The sequence below is a fragment of the Bubalus kerabau genome, chromosome 13 (genome assembly GCF_029407905.1).
Source record: "Bubalus kerabau isolate K-KA32 ecotype Philippines breed swamp buffalo chromosome 13, PCC_UOA_SB_1v2, whole genome shotgun sequence".
Lineage (NCBI taxonomy): Eukaryota > Metazoa > Chordata > Mammalia > Artiodactyla > Bovidae > Bubalus > Bubalus kerabau.
In genome coordinates this window covers 76,946,047-76,965,867 of record NC_073636.1, presented here as the reverse complement: position 1 = coordinate 76,965,867, position 19,821 = coordinate 76,946,047, and the positions used below count along the sequence as shown (strand labels likewise).

The following is a 19,821-nucleotide window of genomic DNA, read 5'->3' as shown; positions in this document are numbered from 1 at the left end:
GTAATTGAAATTAGTTCAGGCAAATTTGGCTGAGTCTCGGTGCTCAAACATTGTCATCAGAACCCTGTCTTTTTGCTGCTTGGATTTACTTTCATTTGGGTTGGTTTTATTCTTAGGAAGGTATGCCTTTGTGATGTCAAGAGCCCCTTCCCCCCAACCCCCACGCCCTGCCCCCACATCCCATCTTACCAGGGGAGTGACCCTGGCTGAAAGAGAGGACCTCTTTCTGATGCTCCAGTGAAAGTCTCAGGAGACGCTTTCATTGGCTCAGCTAGGGTCATATGTCCCTCCATCACCCAATCACAGAGGCCAGGGGAGATGGGCTACCCTGATTGACCAGGCCCAGATCATGTGCTCAGCTCAGGAGCTGGGAGCTAGAGAAAGCCTCACTTGGAACAGGTGTCACTGAGAGAGGGAAAATGTTGGTTCCTTCAGAAGCACAGTCACCAAAAGACAGGAGAATTGGTGCTGGGCAGATAAATAAAACAGAGGTCTGCTCCAGAAACCCAAATCCAGGTTCCGCTTCAAGAGGCAAGTGGAAAGAAGGCCTTTCCCCCAGCCCCCAGTTCTCTCTGCTTCCAGCCCAGGATGCCTCCTTCATACATAATCAGGCCTCCACCTTCCTCATGAATTTTCCCATAGCTGTCAGCTCAGCACGATCCCATCTCTGGCATCCAGAACTTTTACAGCATCAATTTATCACTTCGTGCAGCAATCTACATTTAGTATCTTTTCAAAAGCAGAAGAAGGAGATTCATGTAACCTTGCAAGCAGCCCAAAGTTAAAAGGATCCAGTTATAGAAGATCAGAAATGTCCCAGCCCTAAGAGCTTTGGAGCTCTGGGTCTATTTAATGTATTTCTTCCCGGCCCTGCCACCTCAGCCAATTTGTCTGCCAAAAAAACAAAAGACTTCAGCCCTGTGGCATTTTACATCTAATATTTATGGCATTCTAGAGTTTGCAAAAGCTCTTCCTTCTCATTTATCACTTGTTCCTCAGTCGACCCAGCTCTATCCCCAGAAGGTTAGTGGGTTTGTTCTACTCTGCCCCAAAAGCCAAATCACAGTTGGCTCTGGTCTCACAACTCAGGGTCCTTCTCCTGGTATTGGGAATGGGATGGAAGTGTGGCCGGGGCCAGCTCAGTCTCTATTCTGCACCCTTAGGACCAAATTTGGGTCTCGCAACGTGGCAGCCAGCAGCCCAAGTCCACACTCTAACCCTAAATTTATTGTGCTTGAATTACAAGATGTTTTTTTAAAATGTGGGAATTTCACCCCAAAATCCAGATTTCCAAGCTTTAAAAAAAAAATTTAATAAGATGATGATCTTACCAATATTAGCAACATTCCTGAATGATAAGTGTCAGCAGCCCCCAGGGGTCTGTCGACTGTTTTTATAAATAAAATTTTATTCAAACACAGTCATTCCCATTCATTTATGTATCATCGGTGGCTGCTTTCACTCTGCAGCGGCAGTGTTGATTCTGCAACAGGGACCAGAGACCACAGAGCTGAAAAATATTTTCAGTCTGACTCTTTGCAGAAACGGTTTGCTGACCCCCGGGGTGGCAGTAGCCAGCTGTGTTTGTGCCACAGCTGTGCCCAGTATTTTAGAATACAGGTCCAGGTGCGGGCAACCCACTCCGGTATTCTTGCCTGGGAAATCCCAGGGACAGAGGAGCCCAGCGGGCTACAGTCAATGGGGTCGCACAGAGTCAGACACGACTTGGCAACTAAACAACAGCTGATGTTGCTGTTTAGGGCACTGCTGCTGCTGCTAAGTCGCTTCAGTCGTGTCCGACTCTGTGTGACCCCATAGACGGCAGCCCACCAGGCTCCTCCATCCCTGGGATTCTCCAGGCAAGCACATCAGTCCCCAAATAACAGTCATTTAGGGATAAGAAGTGCTGATTTCTCTCTCATTTGACGGCTTGGCATCACAGCCCCGGGGTGATATGCACACAGGATTCTTACCCAGGCTCCTATCACCTAGCCCCGCTGCCCTGGGGAACTAGCCTTGTCCAAAATGACTGCCCACGTCCACAGCCAGCCAGCCAGCAGGAAGTAGAAGATACAGGAGAAGCATTCCTGCTTCCTGTAAGGCCTTCACGAGAACTCGCGCACAACGCCATCCACCAAAGGTTGGTCCTGGCCACATCTACCCGCGAGGGAGGCTGAGCCTATCGGCTCCGTCCTGGCAGCCTTGTGCCAGCTAGCAGTTGGGTTAATGGAGAAGGAGCACGTGGACACTGGGCAACACAACAGATGCTGTGCCATCTCATCGGCAGGGCCTGAATCTCCATTCACAACACACCTCTCCTCCTGTTATTCTTGGTCCGTTGCATTCATTCACAGGAGCACCGGAACCTCGTTTGCATTTATGTGCCCTGTTGTAAACCGTGTACATTCTCTCCCAGGGGAGAGGAAGAAAGGGAGCTGGCGAACGCCAAGGGCAGAGGAAAGGTTGCTGCAAGGAATCGCGCCCGGTGTGTTCCCTTTTTGTATAAACGATGTGCATGCTCAGTCGCGTCTGACCCTTGGCAGCCCCAGGGACTGTAGCCCACTGGGCTCCTCTGTCCATGGGATTTTTCAGGCAAAAATACTGGAGTGGGTTGCCATTTCCTTCTCCAGGGACTCTTCCTGACCCAGGGATCGAACAAGAGTCTCCCACATCTCCTGCATTGGCAGGCAGATTCTTTACTAGTGATTGGGAAATAATTGGGCCGAATCCGCTTGAAGGATCTCCTGCAAAGCACCTCCCCACCCTATCAGGTGAGAGATGCCCCCGTCTTCAGTGACTGGGGCCACGGCCCTGCCAAGATGCGGGAGAAAGCAGTAGCCAAAAGCCAGGCTGGAGATGACCACCCAGGTTTCAGTCTCAGCTCTGCCACCTGGGGCGGCCATAGGGGACTTCATCGCTCTGTGCCTCAGTTTCTCCAGCTGGTTTGCCAACCGTTTCTGTCCCCCAACTGTAAAATAGGGACAGAAATATCATCTGCCTTGTTGGGTTGTTGCAGAACACCATCACTATCCAACTCAATGGTTTTCAAAGTGTGCCCCAGGAACCCTGGGCGCCAAACCATTTTCATGATAATCCCAAGACATCGTTCGCCTTTTAACATGCATTTTCTTCATGTGTACAGTGTCTAGTGGGTATACAGCAGACCCGCCACCGTCTAAAAAGGTATGGAAAGACTCCCCTCCTTTCTACGCGAGGTTGGGTTTTTCACGAAACAAAACAGAACAACAAATTACAGCACATCGAGTGCAGACAGTAACAGATGTCTTCTGCTGAACCAGACCCTCAAAACCCCTTCAAGGGCTTCCCTGAGCTCAGATGGTAAAAAATCCGCCGGCAATGTGGGAGACCTGGATTCGATCCCTGGGTTGGGAAGATCCCCTGGAGAAGGGAAAGGCTACCTACTCCAGTGTTCTGGCCTGGAGAGTTCCATGGTCTGTATAGTCCACGGGGTCGCAAAAAGTTGGAATTGACTGAGCGACTTGCACTTTCAAAGAGATTTGCAAAACTTTAAAAACAGTCCAGCTCTTCTTGCTAATTTTATGTTGTTGGGGGAAAATATGTTTATTTGTAATTTTGAAATATATATACCAACAAGCAGAGAAGGCCATGGCAATCCACTCCAGTACTCTTGCCTAGAAAATCTCATGGACGGAGGAGCTTGGTGGGCTGCAGTCCATGGGGTTGTGAAGAGTCAGACACGACTGAGTGACTTCACTTTCACTTTTCACTTTCATGCATTGGAGAAGGAAATGGCAACCCACTCCAGTGTTCTTGCCTGGAGAATCCCAGGGACGGGGGAGCCTGGTGGGCTGCCATCTATGGGGTTGCACAGAGTCGGACACAACTCAAGCGACTCAGCAGCAGCAGATACCAACAAGTAGGTTTATTATTACTATTTTTACATGAATGTATGTGTTTTAAATTTCTCAGTGTTAATTTCTAGTATGAGTATGATAACTATCACCAGGTATAACCAATGTGAATGAATTCACATCCTCAATAGTTCTTAAGATTCTGAAGGGACCCTGACGTGACCACTGTTGACCAGCACCGGCCTGGGGACCTTCTTCAGTTTTGCAAAGCACCCCACAGGGAAGCCCTGCTCCACACGGATGAAAGAGATCCCAGTTCAACCCATCAGATGCCACAAATCAAATAGAAAGACAACCGTCTAACAATTCCATCTGCTATTATGCTCAAAGACAGTGCACCCTGGGCACCAGGCAACAGGAACCCGCTAGCCTCTCAGCCGGACAAGATTCCCACAGGCCTCCCCTCCCCCGGGCCTTCATTGGTTCCATCAATTCATCATCCACTCCACAGATGTTCACTAACGTCGCCTTCGTGCTTGGCAGACTCGGTTCCTGATGTAGAGATATGGTGAGAACAAGGCAGGCAGAAACCCCTGTGTTCCAGTCGGGTGAGTGGGCGGGAAAAGCCAGAGGACAAATTTGTCAGGTGGTGCTAAGTACCATGGAGAGACAAATTCAGGAGCAGAGGGAGAGCCGGAGTAGGGAGAGGCCGTCTCAGTAGGATGTTTGGACACCTACCAGAAGGTAACACGGGAGCAGTTCGCCTGGGAAAGGGGAGGAAGTGATCCACGCAGGCATCTGAAAACGAGGCTTCCTTCAAAGGAAACAGCAGGGGCAAAGTCCCTGAGGCAGAAATGAGCTTCCGGGGCTGGGAGGACGGGAGGAGGCTCCACAGTGGGAGCAGAATGGGCCACGGCCAAGGGGAGAGGCAAGGTCAGGGAGGGGGCAGGAGGCATATCATGTGGGACCTTGTGGACCGTGACAAGGACTCTGAGTCTTAGTTCAAGGGTGACTCAGAGCTGTGGAAGGGTTTGGAGCAGAACCGGGGCCCGGTCTGTGATTTAACAGAACCCTTCTGGCAATGGTGGAGGTTGGATGGAGGTTGGATAGGAAGGTTGGAGCTTGGAGGTTAGATGGGAGAGGCGTTGGGAATGGGGAGGAGGCCCCAGGGAGGTCCAGGCCAGAGAAGGTGGTGGCTTGGACCACGGTGGTCCCAGAGAGATGTGGGAGGCGCTCAGTGCTGAGTGTGTTCAGAATATGGAGCCTCTGTGATGTATCATCAGTGTGTGTATCAATGAAGGGGAGAGGACAGCTGGAGACCCCGGCGGGTGTGGTGGGGTGGCTGGAGGCATTTATCAGAATGTGGGGTGAGAGGCAGTTTTAGGGGAACCAACCAAAATTCCAGTTTGAGATGCCTGTTTGGCACCAAATGAACTGACCTGGAAGGAAAAAATGTTTAAGTTTTGTTAACCGTCCAAAGGATACATAAAAATGGCCAAACGTTACCATCTTACTGAGAGACGGATAAACACGTGAAGTAGGCTGGACCCAGATAAGTTTGTCTGTTTTGTTCACCGTTTCACCCCTCACAGAACAGCACGCAGTAGATGTTCAATAAATACTTGTCTAATTTTTTTACAAAATGACAAAAACATATGAAAGAGACACAGGCCAACTGGAATTTGGAAGAAGTCATGGAGGGCGAAGACCCGTTTGTGTTTTCCCAGACTCCTCGTGTGTGAAACGGGGTGGTTTGTCCTGGGAAGGATGGACTTTTCCAGGCTTCTACTTCATTTTGCACTGACCTTTCTGAGTCGCTCTGGCAAACGTCGTTATTGTCATTGGCTCGGCTCCGCACTCCCGCCCATCTCTGCTATCGTGTCATGCTTAGACGGTTTCTTTGTGTAGCTAAACATCCTTCCCTGAGCTCATTACTGGAGTCTCCAAGGAACCTTGTCATTTTCCAAGATGCTGTAGAATCTGGTTCCTAACAACTATTTTTGTTTCTCCAGGGACTTGAGTTCTCATCCTCCCGCCCCCATAAAGGAAAGTGAGCTATATTTTGGGAACTCACAGTTCCTTTTTTTGGAGTGCTCCCCCCTCTGCCAGACATGATTTCATTTGCTGCTGCTGCCCCCGTTTTATAGACGAAGTCACTGAGGCTCAGAGAGGAACACCCACTTGCCCGAGGAGGCAGGGCTCAAACCCAGAACTCTTAGGATTCTGGAAAAAAAACCAAGCTCTTCAAAGCCACACTCCACCCCAGTCTCCACCACCAGGAGACCCACACAACTTCTTAAACTGTGCCCAGCATAGAGTTCCTCCATCTCAGCACCACTGATGCTTTGGAGGCAGATTGCTCTTTGCGGTGGGGCGGTCCTATGCACTGGGGGGTATTTAGCAGCATCCCTGGCCTCTGCCCACTAGATGCCAGCTGTGTGCCTCTCCCTTAGTTGTGACAAACAGAAATGACTCCAGACATTGCCAGTGTCCCCTGGAGGGCAGATTGCCTCTGCTGATCTGATACACATTCCCCGTGCTCTGTACGTGGGCTCACATCACCAGCACCTCCATGTAGCCTTTTTCCACCATGCAGCATTCACTCCTAGCCAATACTGTGATAGAAATCCCTTCTAATAAAACCTGTAGCTGCTGCTTTTCCAGCCCTTCCAGGAAAGGTGTGAGGCTTAAGACCCTGGACAGGGCAGCCTTACCCTGCCTGACCCGTGGGCCCGCCCCAAGTCCACTGACCCGGGCACCCTGTCAGAAGCTGTCACCGTATGCCCATGCTTAGCCAGGTACCGGGCTGGGGCTGCAGCACCCAGAAAAGGCCCCTGCCTTGTGGACCCAGCGTGCCTGGGGAGATGATGATAAACAGGGAAACAAACACACCTACAGGATAACCTCAGCACTGAGTGCCATGGAGAAGAGAAATAGTCTGGTGAGAGGGATGGGTGACCTTGGACAGCGATCAGAGACACCTTCTCAGGGTGAGGTGACATCTGATCTGTCACAGTGAGAAGAAGCCAGTCCGTGTGAGAAGGAAGAAGGCTAGGATCTGAGGCAGAGAAGAGCAGGTGCAAGTGTCCTGAGATGCAGTAAGTTCAAAGCGTTTTAAGGAACGAAAGGTCCGGAGTGTTCAGAACAGAGTGGACAGTGGGGCGAGTGATGGGAGATGCAGAAGGTTGTAGGACGGGTCAGGGAGTCACTAGAGGAAAACGACTGGGATCTTGGGTTTAGAAGGGTCCTCTGGACACTTGGGCGTGTCTGGGTTAGAGGCCCCAAGTCCAGGTGGAGGCTGCTTCCTCTGTGTGCAAAGAAATGAGGATGGAGGAGCAAGATGCATTTCTCGTTTTGGACTAAATCACCCTGAAGGCCTTGCCTCTTTCATCTGGATTCCCAAGCCCTGCATCTGAGGATTTAGATTGCAGCTCTTGAGCAACTGTCTCATGGAGGGCGTTACAGAAATCCAACCCTTTTTTCCACCTTTGAGTCTCCTAGCTCAAGATTCAAAATCCCAGGGCAGAGTCAGATTGGCCAACCTCAGCCATACTCCCGCCCTTTGGTGGGGAAGGAGCATTTTGATGGACACTTGGGATCTTTGTATTTAAGAGGAATCAGTGGCTGTGGCTTTTCAGGGGTCACCTAAAAGAACAAAAGAGTGTGTGTGTGTGTGTGTGTGTGTGTGTGTGTTCATGCAAATGTATAGATATTGGTCCATTGGCTCCAAATTACGAGGGAAACTACCCAATCAAAATGAGTAAATATTTAATGAGATGTTTATATTTGAATGTAAATAATGAAATGTAGCATGATCAACCAGTCCACTCCGGAATATTTTGACTCTTAGTTATTTATCGATTATCTCTAATGTAGGATGTGGGTGGAGATGGTGTGGGCTGAATGTATGTTCAGAGGCGCCAATGCCCTTGAAATTGAAATAGCCCCATCGACAGTTCCACCCAGATGGCCCACCGTGGGGGAGGCGAGGGTCCTGAAGGCGGGTGCCATCAGTCCCTCTTGCTGCTACTTGCCAGGTGCTTAGGACATGCCAGGGACTATTTTCTGTTCCATGCACATATTGATTTTCCCCACTCCACGTGACAGCAGGCAGTGGCTTAACTGTTATCCTTGTCCACTGAGGCACAGCAGGGTGAAGTCACTTGCTGGAGGTGAGTGTTAGGAAGTAGCCGACCAGACAGTCTGGCTGCAGAGATGCCCCTGGGCTGCTTGTTTGTATCACCCCGGTGTCACCCCCAGCGAAGGGGAATGGCCACCTGGAGGCGCAGAACAGTGGTGCCCCCGCTTTGGCTCAGTCTGACCCACTCTCCAGCACAGAGAAGGACCCCAGATGCTGATTTTATTCCAGCTGCCCAAACCCTCCAGCTCCCCCGAATCCAAAGTGATGCCTCCGTCTGTGCTCCTGTGCCAGACTCACCACCAGCTCACTTCAGTCTCCGGTCGCCGCGAGACACAGCTTTTACAGACCACAAATGCGATCATTACGAGGCAATTTCAGTTAGATTCGGGGCTGGGAGAGATAACAGAAGGGCCTGGTTCTCCCATCAGACTCTGAATGGTTCCCCAGCAGCACTTAACTCAGACAAATGCAGAAAGCAGCAGCCAGGAGGGGAAGCAGGCCCTCAGCTTTGCAACCAGAGCTGCCTGCCCGGGCCTGCAGGGCAGGAGAGAGCACCGGGAAGGACGTGGGGGGTAAGAATTCCCTCCAAGCGGGGAGGAGGAGGGTCTGGCTTCTGACATCTGTCTCTGCGGGGCCTCCCTTAGACACGGTATTAACAGAGCAAGAAGGGGATGGGTGCATTGGTGCTAATGAAACTGTAACGTTTAGTGGGCACTTGTTTCTAGGCAGGTACACATATGAGTTCTCACGACCATCCACCAGGTGGATACTTGTTGTTGTCCCCGTTTTATAAATGGAGAGACTGAGGCATGGAGAGAAACAACTTGCTCAAGATCACGCAGCTTTCTGTGTTGCAAAGTACCTCTGAGTCCCTTTAACATCCCTTCCTCTGAGACATCCTCGTCCTTGTCGTTTACATCCGGGTTACGTTTGCCTTCATCTGGCCACGTATCTGGAGTTCCCCACACCGTGAGTGTTCACATCCTCATGGTCTGATCCACTTCTTCTGCGATTCCATTGACATTCAACTCAGGGTTTCAATTTCAGCGTTTTAACCCTTCGTTTATTGGCTGCACTCTGGCCTCTGGTGGCCAGCTTTCTCCTTTTGATAATCCACTTTTGTAAAACGTCTTATAGCTGTGTCTCTGGGAGAAAAGAAGGCGACACGCCTACATGTGTTGCTATCTGTGCATGAGCTAAGGGGTGGGCAGTGAGCAGTCACTGACAGACTTGGCAGGAAGTGCTTTGACTGATCATGATGAGCGTCTGTTATTCACACAGCGGTTTGTGGACAGAGGAGCTCGTGGTGAGGTTTGAAGCTTGTACTTCATGCAGTTACAGTTATTATGCTGCCGTAACTGAATTTGAACCATGCTGTGGGACACTGTGTTTTTTGTTTTGTTCTTTGGAGTATAATTGCTTTACAATGGTGTGTTTCTGCTGGACAATGAAGTGAATCAGCTATATGGACACATATATGCCCTCCTTCATGAGCCTCCCTCCCACCCCCACACGCCCATCCCACCCATCTCGGTCATCACAGAGTGCCAGGCTGAGCTCCCTGGGCTGTCCATCAGCTCCCCACTAGTTATCTAGTTTACACGTGGTAGTGTATATATGTCGATCCTAATCTCCCAGCTCATCCCACCTTCCCGTTGGTGGACCCATGTGTCCACATGTCCACTCCCTGTGTCTGCATCTCTCTTCCTGCCCTGGAAATAGGTCCCATTTTTCTAGATTGCACATATATGCATTAATATGTGGTATTGTTTCTCTCTTTCTGACTTACGTCTGTAGGACAGGGTCTAGGTCCATCCACATCTCTACAAATGACACAGTGTTGTTCCTTTGCATGGCTGAGTAATGTTCTGTTGTATGTACATACCACAACATTTGTGCATATCAGGACCACGCATGCGTTAGGACAGCCTGTGACTGGCTGCTCCTGTCCGGTTGTCATGGCCAGCCTCCTTGCTGTGACCCTCCTTCACAATGTGGGGCCCCCACCATCCTGGCCCAGTTCAGAGCCTGCTTCTGCTAAACTGGCATTCTTCTTCCAAGTCATCACAGCCCTGTTTTAAATCCCAGAGGGTCCTTCACCCCACACAGGGAATTTTGCTGTACACCAAGGGTTAGAAAACTTTTCCTGCAGGGCCAGATAGTAAATATTTTGGACTTGCAGCCACATGGTCTCTGTTCAGCACTCCGACTCTGCCATTGTAGCATGCCAGCAGCCATAATGATACCTAAACAAATGGGTGTGGCTGTGTTCCAAAGAAACGATTTACAAGAACAGGTGGCAGGCCTGATGTGGTTTGCCAAAACCCTGCTCTGCACTAAGCATCTCATTGTCTTTTCCTTGGGCCTTTTAACTGCTGGGGAAAGACCTCAACCGGAAAGGAATTAAGCAAACAAAACAACAACAAAAATGGAGTGGTAGGATTTATTAGTTGACCTAACTTGGGATTTCTCAACCTTGGCACTGCTGATGTGTTGGGCCAGATAATTCTTTTTCCTGGGGAGCTGTCCTGTGAATTATAGGATGTTTACCAGCATCCCTGCCCTCTACCCACTTGATGCTGGTTGTGATAACTAACAAGGTACCCACTGTCCAGTGTCCCCTAATGTTGGGAACGACGACATAACTGAAAACGCTAGCATTAAAGGTGACTTCAGGTAAGAGTGGACACGGACTCGAACAAGAATATTCCTCTCTCCACCTCTCTCTCTTTCCATCTCTCACCTCTGATGCTTTCTTCCGTGTTGCTTCACTTTCAAACAGACTCCCCACCTCTTAGTAGCAAGATGGTTGCTGGCAGTTTCAAGCTTATATCCCACCAGCTTCAAGCGTCATGAAAGAAAAACTTAGCTCCTGCCCACTAGTGCCCTAAAAATCCCAGGTCTGGCTCTCATTGGCCGAACTTGGGTCACATGTGCATCCCTGAACCAATGGCAGTAGCCAGGGGAATGTAGCGCTCTGATTGGTCAGACTGAGATTATGCATGCAGCTGCTGTATATTTACATAAGGAAGGGGTGGGACCCAAAGAATCACAGCACGAAACTGAAGTCTCTGTTGCCAAGTGTAAATTTGTACCGAGTTCCTGGTACACAGGAGCCAGCAAGTGTGCAGTCCTTTCTATTGATGCCAGCCCTACGTCCTAGGGGCAGCCATCGGCCGGCACATGGTCAGCGATCTTTCCCTGGCGTGGCGTTTAATCCTCATAATCTGCCTGCCAAGTTGTTCCACCCCTTCACCAGCTCCCAGTTTGGTCTTCCTTTTACACCATCTTAGCAGTGAAGGTTCAGCGACTTCAGGTTCCAACCGTGACACGGTCTCTATTTTTAATCTTGATGTTAATTCTAGCTCATTCTCCAGCCCATATCTCCCAGCCTCAGAGCCCCAGGGCCCACACTAATTCGCTTCTCCCGCCTCAACTGGTGCTGGAATAGCCATTTAAAAAACTGCCTTGGGGAAATCTAATCAAATGAGAACAAAATCTAATTTGGCACTAAAAGCCTTTGACTGAACCCCTGTTTTCTAGGGCCTTGTGGAGGCTGAATAATAAAGTCTGGAGTTTTTAAGGGTTGGAGGTTAGAGAGAGATGTGAAAGAGGAGATTCTAACACAGGAAAAAGCTCTGGATGTGTTGACACCCATAGCATTGGACCATAATAGGCAGGGGTGGGCTTCCAAAGTCACCCCTCCTCCCACCGCCCAAGAAATATTTATCCCACCAGCTGGGCCAAGAATTTAGGCTCTTTAGCATTCCAAGTTGCACATTCATCAGAAAGACCTTGGCCCAGGTCTTCAGAGACAAACCAGTAGGATCATGAGCCGCGGACTGGGGAGATCTGGGAGGGACCCTAGTTCCCCCAGGGAGGGGAGTCCCTGAGCCTCCTTCTCTGGACTTTCATTCACTCTTCTGCAAACCAAGAGAGTGAAGTTCAGTGCTTCTTAAATAACTTGTCCTGGGTTCCTTTCAAAACACATCAAAAGCTGTGGACTGTTTCCAGAAAAATGCACACAGAGTGCAAAATCCGGCATCTGATATCTCGGAGGATGTGTGCTCCCGAGCTTCTTCCTGCCTCGGGACCTTCGCGCTTGCTGTGCTTTCGGCCTGGAGCGTTTTCCTTGTATTCCCGTCTTCTCTCTCATTCTCATCATTCCTCCAAGAGCCCTGCCCTGAACACCTGGCCCAGTGGCACCTCCCATGGTCGGTCTCTGGCCGCTCTGCTGCATCACCATCCTGTATTTTCTCATCACCGTTCTCACCAGCATCACTCTCTGCCCTTGTCACAGTTACCCCACAGACACAGAACGTGAGCCCCATGAGGCCAGGGGTCCCGTGGGTCTTCTTTGCTGCTATGTTTCCAGTGGTGTGGACAGCTCCAGCTCTTTGGGTGTTTAATAAATAGTTGTTAAATGAATATATTGATTTTCACATGCCCAGCACACTGATTCTATCATTCACTTAATATTTTCTCTCAATTGTTTTACTCTTTTTACTTCACTCTGTTTCAAAAGAAAACATTTGCATCACCACCAATATTGTTTGTCATGACAAAGTGTTGGACTTATTAAAGTCCCCTTCTTCCTTGTTGAAATTTTGAACCAAATGAGGAATAAAATTAAGGAGTCAGCAGATGGAAGTTAAAATAGCACTTGGAGGAATCTGATAAAGGCCCGGTTTGAGGACCTGGCTTCCTTCTGAGGGCAGTTGGGCTTCCTGATGCTAAACTCCAGAGTCAGACAGACTTCTCACTGAGCCAAGCCCCCTTGAGCTAGCATTGCCTGAAGGTAGCTCACTCCTTACAGAAGGCAAAGGGAGGATTGGGTTTTGCATATCCAGTTTGTCCCTCCAAACCCACCAGACATAGGTGCTTAGGGTCAGCAAACTGCAGTCCATGAGCCAGATCTGGTCCTCTGTCTGCCTTTGTAAATAAAGTTTTATTGAAACAGAGCCACAGTCAATTGTCTATGACTGTTTCATGCAACAGCAGGGTTGAATAGTTGCAATAGGGACTATCTGGCCCAGGAAGCCTAAAATATTTACTCTCTGGGCCTTTACAGGAAGGTTTGCTGCCCTTAGGGGCAGTCTTCCCTGAGGAGGAGGAATAGGAAAGCGTGGAGAGAGGCCGGCCATGTTAGCAGAGTAGAGCTCCCCAGTTATAGAAAGAAAATCAGAAGTGGGGAGTAAGGTCATTGAGACTCTGCAGATCTTGTTTCCTGGGCTGTACTTGGTCTCCAGGTACTTTCTCAGCTCTCACAAATTGGTTCTTTTACTGGCGGGACGGAGATGCTGAGAGTTGGTGGAGTTATTTTAAATCAGGGTTTTCTTTCAACTCCAGGCTATTGACACTGGGTGTCCCGTGATTCTCTGTGGGAGGGGCCGTCCTGCGCTCTGTCAAATGCTTAGCAGCCTCCCTGGCCTCCAGCCACTAGAAGCCGCCAGCGCCCGCCTCCCCAGGTTGTGATAAACCTGAGACGCCTGCAGACCCTGTCTCAGGGGCAAAGCTGCCCCCAGCTCAGTCACTGCTTTACAGGGAGGATGCAGCGAGCCTCTAGAAGGGGACGTTCTCGAGAAAGAGGCTCCAGCCTTCAACTCACCTGATACTTTCCAGCTGCCTCTTACCTCCAACTGGCATTTCTGTCTTTGATGCCTCGACACCCAGCCGGGACGTGCAGTCACCGTTAAATTGGGCACCCAACACCTGCTTACCTTTCCCTTTGTAAAGACTGTTACTCAGGACTCGGAGCCGGGGCAGCCGGTCTTCCAGGCCCCGGCAGCCCGGGGCTTCTTTCCGGTCATTTCTGCACCGTCCTCCCACGGGAAGGGACGCTCCGCCTTACCCCCGGATTGCTGGGGGTCCTCCCTTCGTGTTTCCAACGCCTCCTCACGCCAGCCTCTTTCTAGGAGGCAGTTCATCACTGCTTCCTCAGGAGCACTCCCTTCCTGGTTCCATGTGCAGGGGTGGGGATCTAATGGAAACACTTCCCTTTGCCTTATGCCCAGGAGGATGTGGGGATCTGGTGTTTGTGGATGAGCAGGGATCTTCCTACCCCTGGGCAGTGCCAGCCACCTGCCAGGCCTCCAGGGAAACCCCAGAGAGGGCTCCGCTCCATGGCGGCTTCTCCTGGCCCAGCCCCCTCTCCTCTAAGCCAACAGGACTCCAGCGGGCCTCCATGCTTTCTAGAAGCTCTAAGTTGATGGCCCCCTCTTACCTCTGCTGGCATCGTAGCCCAGCCCCTGCCCACTTCTCCTTCCTCTGTTGTTGTTCAGTCACTGAGTCGTGTCTGAGTGTGACCCCACGGACTGCAGCACACCAGGCCTCCCTGTCCTTCACCATCTCCTGGAGCTTGCTCAAACTCATGTCCATTGAGTCAGTGATGCCATCCAACCATTTCATCCTCTGCTGCCCACCTTCTTCTCTTGTCCTCAGTCTTTCCCAGCATCAGGGTCTTTTCCAGTGGTCGGTTCTTCACATCAGGTGGCCAAAGTATTGAAGCTTCAGCATGAGTCCTTCCCATGAATATTTAGGGTTGATTTCCTTTAGGATAGACTGGTTGGATCTCCTTGCTGTCCAAGGGACTCTCAAGAGTCTCCTCTAGCACCACAGGTCGAAAGCATCAATTCTTCAGCACTCATCCCCATCTGTCTCTTCTCATCTTAGGCTCTGAACTGACACCCACTGGACACTCACTATTTGCCAGGAACAGCACTCAGCACCCAGCTTGCAGGATCTCTGTAAATCCCTTCCACAACCCAAGCTCTCGGCAGTGGTTCTGAGTATCTTGGAGCCCCGGTGTTCTCATCTGGAAGAGAGGGCTGGCCTGGCACCTCTGCCTCTGGAAAAACTCTCACAGATTTGTCCATTGCTAAAAAAAAAATGGCCTTATAGGTTATAATTATTTAAAATTGCCCTTGCTTATTGAGGAAGATACAAAGAACCAAAAATATCTCAAAAATCTTGTGTCACCTCACTGCCCACAGAGAGTTTGGGGTAGGTCCCAGTCTGGATGAATTAGGGTAAATTTTTTTTAAGTAAGCCTTGCTGGTGGTGGGGAGCAGGCCTGCAGAGACACGCTGTGCTGTGAACGCCCAGCCCCGTGGAGTTTCACCAGCTGAACCACCCGTGTCCCAGCAACAGAACAAGACTATCATTACCCGAGAAGTCCCCTTCCATCCACCTTTCCCCGATATCCAGCGATGACCACTGCTTTTCTTCCCAATGCCATAGACTCCTTTTGCCTGGCTTTGAACCTGATGTAAATGGGATCATGCAGTGATACGACTATATCTGCTTTATTTCTCTTAACACTGTTTGGTTGTCGTGATGCGTCCCTGTTAGTAAACACAGCACTAGTATTTTCCTTGTTTCTATACATACTCGGGTGTATAAACACACACTGTACTTCTCCATTCTTCTCTTTTAATTGTATTTGTTTGTTGTTCATGGCAGCACAGGATCCTCATTGCTACGGGCTTTCTCTAGTTGCCGTGAGCGGGGCTGCTCTGGCGTCAGCGTGCGGGCTTCTCATTGCGTGGCTTCTCCTGCTGAGAAGCACAGGCTGTCAAGCACAAGGGCTTGGTTGCCCCGCGGCATGTGGGGTCTTCCCGGACCGGGGATCGAACGCATGTCCCCCGCACTGGCAGGTGGATTCTTAACCACCGGACCACCAGGGTGGTCCTGTTTCCCCACTCGTGCACAGATGGATATCTGTTTTGTTTCTAGTTATCTGCTATCATGAATAGTGCTGCTGTGAGCTCGTCCTGCCTGTGACTCTGGGTGAACCTATGAATGCATTTCTGCTGAGTGAACACCCAGGATTCAAATGGCTGGGTCAGAAGCTATGACTATGATCAAGTTTAACAGATACTAGCAAACAGTTTTCTTTCCATGCCGGGATCGGTCTGCACATCCGCTGGCAGCGTGTGTGAGCTCCAGATGCTCCACGCCCCCACCAATGACTGGCCTTGGTCCATTTTTTTTAAATGTTAGCTCTTCTAGTCACTGAGTCGTAGATAGAATCCAAGGAGATCCATAAACCTGAGTGGTAAAAAGCTAGACTCTTGTTTTCACTGACCTACAACTGACACTTGACATTCGCTTCAGTTAGGAATGTAGGCCTCTAACTGTGGCATGTCAGCAGAATCTATAATTTGTCATCTGTAGAAATCACCGATATTTCAGGATTCCATTGCAGTTGCTGTAGATATTGCAAAATAAAAGATTTTCCCTCAGGACTCCCTGGTGGTCCAGTGGCTAAGACTCCACACAGTTCAATCCCTGGTCGGGGAACTAGATCTCATGTGCTGCAACTGAAGATTCCACGTGCTACAGCTAAGACCCAGTGCAGCCAAATAAAATATTTTTTACAAAACTATTCTCACTCATCACTACTTTGAAATGATCACTTTTTACAAGTGCCTTGCATTTAGCATCTTCATTATTTTTTTAAGGACCCATTACTCTATGGCAAACTCTCCTAATACTTTGATAACTGAGTTTCCAAAACAATTGATTTCTCTGCAATCCTATGTGTTTTATTTTCTGCGTGTGAAAACATTTGAGAAGGGGGTCACAGACTGCATTTGCTGGCCGAGGGGCTCCGTGGTTCAGGGGGCAATGCTGTCTCCACGTCCTGGCCTGGCGTGGTTTGGAAACTTCTATTGAGTGATGGCAAGAGAAGGCTTTTGCGCTCTGCAACCTCACGTGGCTTCCTGGTGCCTCTCCCCTCCAGCTTTCTTCGGGAAGTACCTTAATGAATACAACGGCTCCTACGTGCCGCCAGGCTGGAAGGAATGGGTCGGCCTCCTCAAAAACTCCCGCTTTTATAACTACACACTGTGTCGGAATGGAGTAAAGGAGAAACACGGCTTTGACTACTCCAAGGTAAGTCCCCCTTCCTGGCTGGGGTGGCGGTGGGGCTCAGCCCTGGGGATCGGGACACGGGAGCCCAACTACCTGGGCTGGGATCGTGACACTTACCTGTGAGACTGACAGCCTGCTGACACCCTCTGCTTAAGTTTCTTCATTTCTCAAATAATAGTCTCTGTTTCTAAGAGTACTGTTTTATTTTTCTTTTTTTTTTAATCAAAGTATAGTTGATTTAAGGCTTCCCAGATGGCTCAGTGGCAAAAGAACCCACCTGCCAAGCAAGAGATGCAGCTTCAATCCCTGGATTGGAAAGATCCCCTGGAGAAGGAAATGGCAACCCACTCCAGTATTCTTGTCTGGGAAATCCCATGGACAGAGGAGCCTGGTGGGCTACAGTCCAGGGGGTTGCAAAGAGTTGGACACAATTTAGCGACTGAACAACAACAGGGATAGTTGATTTACAATATTGCAATATTGTGTTAGTTTCAATGATGCAGCAAAGTGATGCAGTTACATGTTTTCCAGATTATTTTTCATTATAAGTCATTTCAAAGTATTGACTATAATTCCCTGTGGTATACAGTAAATTTCTGTTGCTTACCTATTTTATGTGAAGTGTTTGTTAATCCCATACTCCTAATTTATCCTTCCCCACCAATGCTTTCCCCTTTGATAACTATAGGTTTGCTTTCTATGTCTGTGGGTCTTTTTCTGTCTTCTATGTAGATTCATTTGTATTATTTTTTAGATTCCACATAAAATAGTATCATATAATATTAATATTTGTCTTCCTCTGACTTACTTCACTAAGTATAATACTAGGTCCATCTGTGTTGTTGCAAATGGCAATATAAGGGTGTTGGGTTTTTTCAATTGAAATATATTTGACATATAACACTGTGTGAATTTAACATGGACAACATGTTGGTTCAGTGCATATATATAATGCAGTGTGTGCAGTCATGTTAGCTAAACCTTTATCATGTTGCAGAATTATCTTTTCCTTTTTGGGGGGAAATCATTAAGACCTAGTCTCTTGGCAAGTCTAATATTTATAATACCGTTGTTGTTAGGTTGCTAAGTCGTGTCCGACTCTTTGTGACCCATGGACTGTAGCACACCAGGCTCCTCTGTCCTCCACTATCTCCCAGATTTTGCTCAAATTCATTATAATACAGTACTGTTACCTCTAATCCCTATGCTATGCATGAGATCTCCAGAACTTCCTCATTTACTAGCTGTAAGTTTGGACCCTTAAACAGCACCTCCCCAGTTCTCCCATCCCTCAGCCCCTGGGAGAACCCATTCTACTTTCTGTTTTTATGAGTTCCCCTCTTTCGGATTCCATGTATATTGCATGGTATCACACAATATTTGTCTTTCTCTGTTTGACGTAAGTCACTTAGCATAATTTCCATGTTGTTGCAAATAGCCAGGATTTCCTTCTTTCTCGTGATGGAATAATATTTGTGTGTGTGTGTGTGTGTACACACAGCACATCTCTATCCATTCATCACTGAGGACACTCGGGTTGTTTGCATACCCAGGCTGCTGGGACTGATACTGCAATAAGCCTGATAGTGCAGATATCCCTTCGAGATCCGGTTTTCATTTCCTTTGGATAAATACCCCGAAGTGGAATCCCCAGATCATAGAGTAGTTCTATTTTAAATTTTTTGAGGAACCTCCTTGCTGTTGTCTGTAGTGGCTACATCAATTTACATTCCACCAGTGGTCCACAGAGCTTCCCTTTCCTCCACATCCCCACCGACACTTGTCTTCTTTTGTTTTTCCGATGCTCACCATTCTAACATGCACCAGGTGATATGAGAGCATTATTTTACAACATTTTGCCAAGGCAGAAATTTGTTATAGAAAGCGTGCATAGAGAACATACAGTGTAGTGACTTTTCACGAACTGAACGGATGCATGTAACCAGCATTCACGTAGGTCAAGAAGCGATGTTGCCACCAGCCCCAGAAGGTCCCCTCGTGTAGCTCCTTCCAGCAACCGCCTCTCCTACTTCTGTCACTCAGACTTCCAGCACTGTAGGTTAATTCTGTATCCAGCTTCTTTTGCTTAATACTTTGTTGAAATCTACCCATGTTCTTACTTGTGAGTGTAGCTCCTCCATTCTTGTTGTATAGTATTCGGTACCTTAACCTACTCCTTCCCCAGATGTATGTGTGTGAGGCGCTCAGTCGTGTCTGACTCTTTGCAACCCCATGGACTGTAGCCTGCCAGGCTCCTCTGTCCATGGGATTCTCCTGGCAAGAATACTGGAGTGGGTTGCCATTTCCTTCTCCAGGGGATCTTCCCAACCCAGGGATTAAGCCTGGGTCTCCTGCGTTGCAGGCAGATTCTTTCCCATCTGAGCCACCAGAGAAACCCCTAGGTCATTCCCTAGGCCATACTTTTTCTAGTTCTGGTTTGTTGAACCGCAATCAGGTAAGGTACATGGATCCTAGGTGGATGGCTCAGGAAATTTTCACATATGTTTGCGTCTGTGTAAGTACCACCGAGGTCAAATTATAGAGCAGTGCCAGCCCCCAGGAGGCTCCCTCATACACTGTTCCAGTCAGAGATGTAGTGGTATTTCATTGTAATTTTTTTCACAAAGGCTTTTGAAGCTCACAGGAGTTAATAATACGTGTAGAGTGATAGAGGAGCCCACTGCACATAGTAAACGCTCAGAATATATTAGTTCAGATCAAGACACAAAACTTCCTCTGCAAAGGGCCAAATACTAAATAGTTTAGACTTTACAAGCTATAGTTTCCATTGCAACTGCTCAAGTCCACCCTTGCAGTCCGAAAGCAGCCGTAGATGATATGTAAACAGATAAACCTGGCTGTGGTTCAATAAAACTTTATTTAAAAGAACAGGCAAGAGGCCTGACTTGGCCAGTGGGCTGTAGTTTCCTGACCTCTGGCTTAAATGATGATGATGGTGGTGATGATGACAGG

General features: G+C 48.8%; 1 protein-coding gene across 4 annotated transcripts in view; it reads left to right on the top strand.

Moving 5' to 3' along the window:
* SULF2 (sulfatase 2) overlaps positions 1-19,821 on the top strand; it is a 131,075-nt gene that overhangs the window by 71,679 nt on the left and 39,575 nt on the right. For all 4 annotated transcript variants that reach the window (XM_055545233.1, XM_055545230.1, XM_055545231.1 and 1 more), the window contains exon 4: positions 16,718-16,869. In XM_055545233.1, the coding sequence (XP_055401208.1) occupies positions 16,718-16,869 (152 nt within the window). The remainder of the gene's footprint in view (positions 1-16,717; positions 16,870-19,821) is intronic.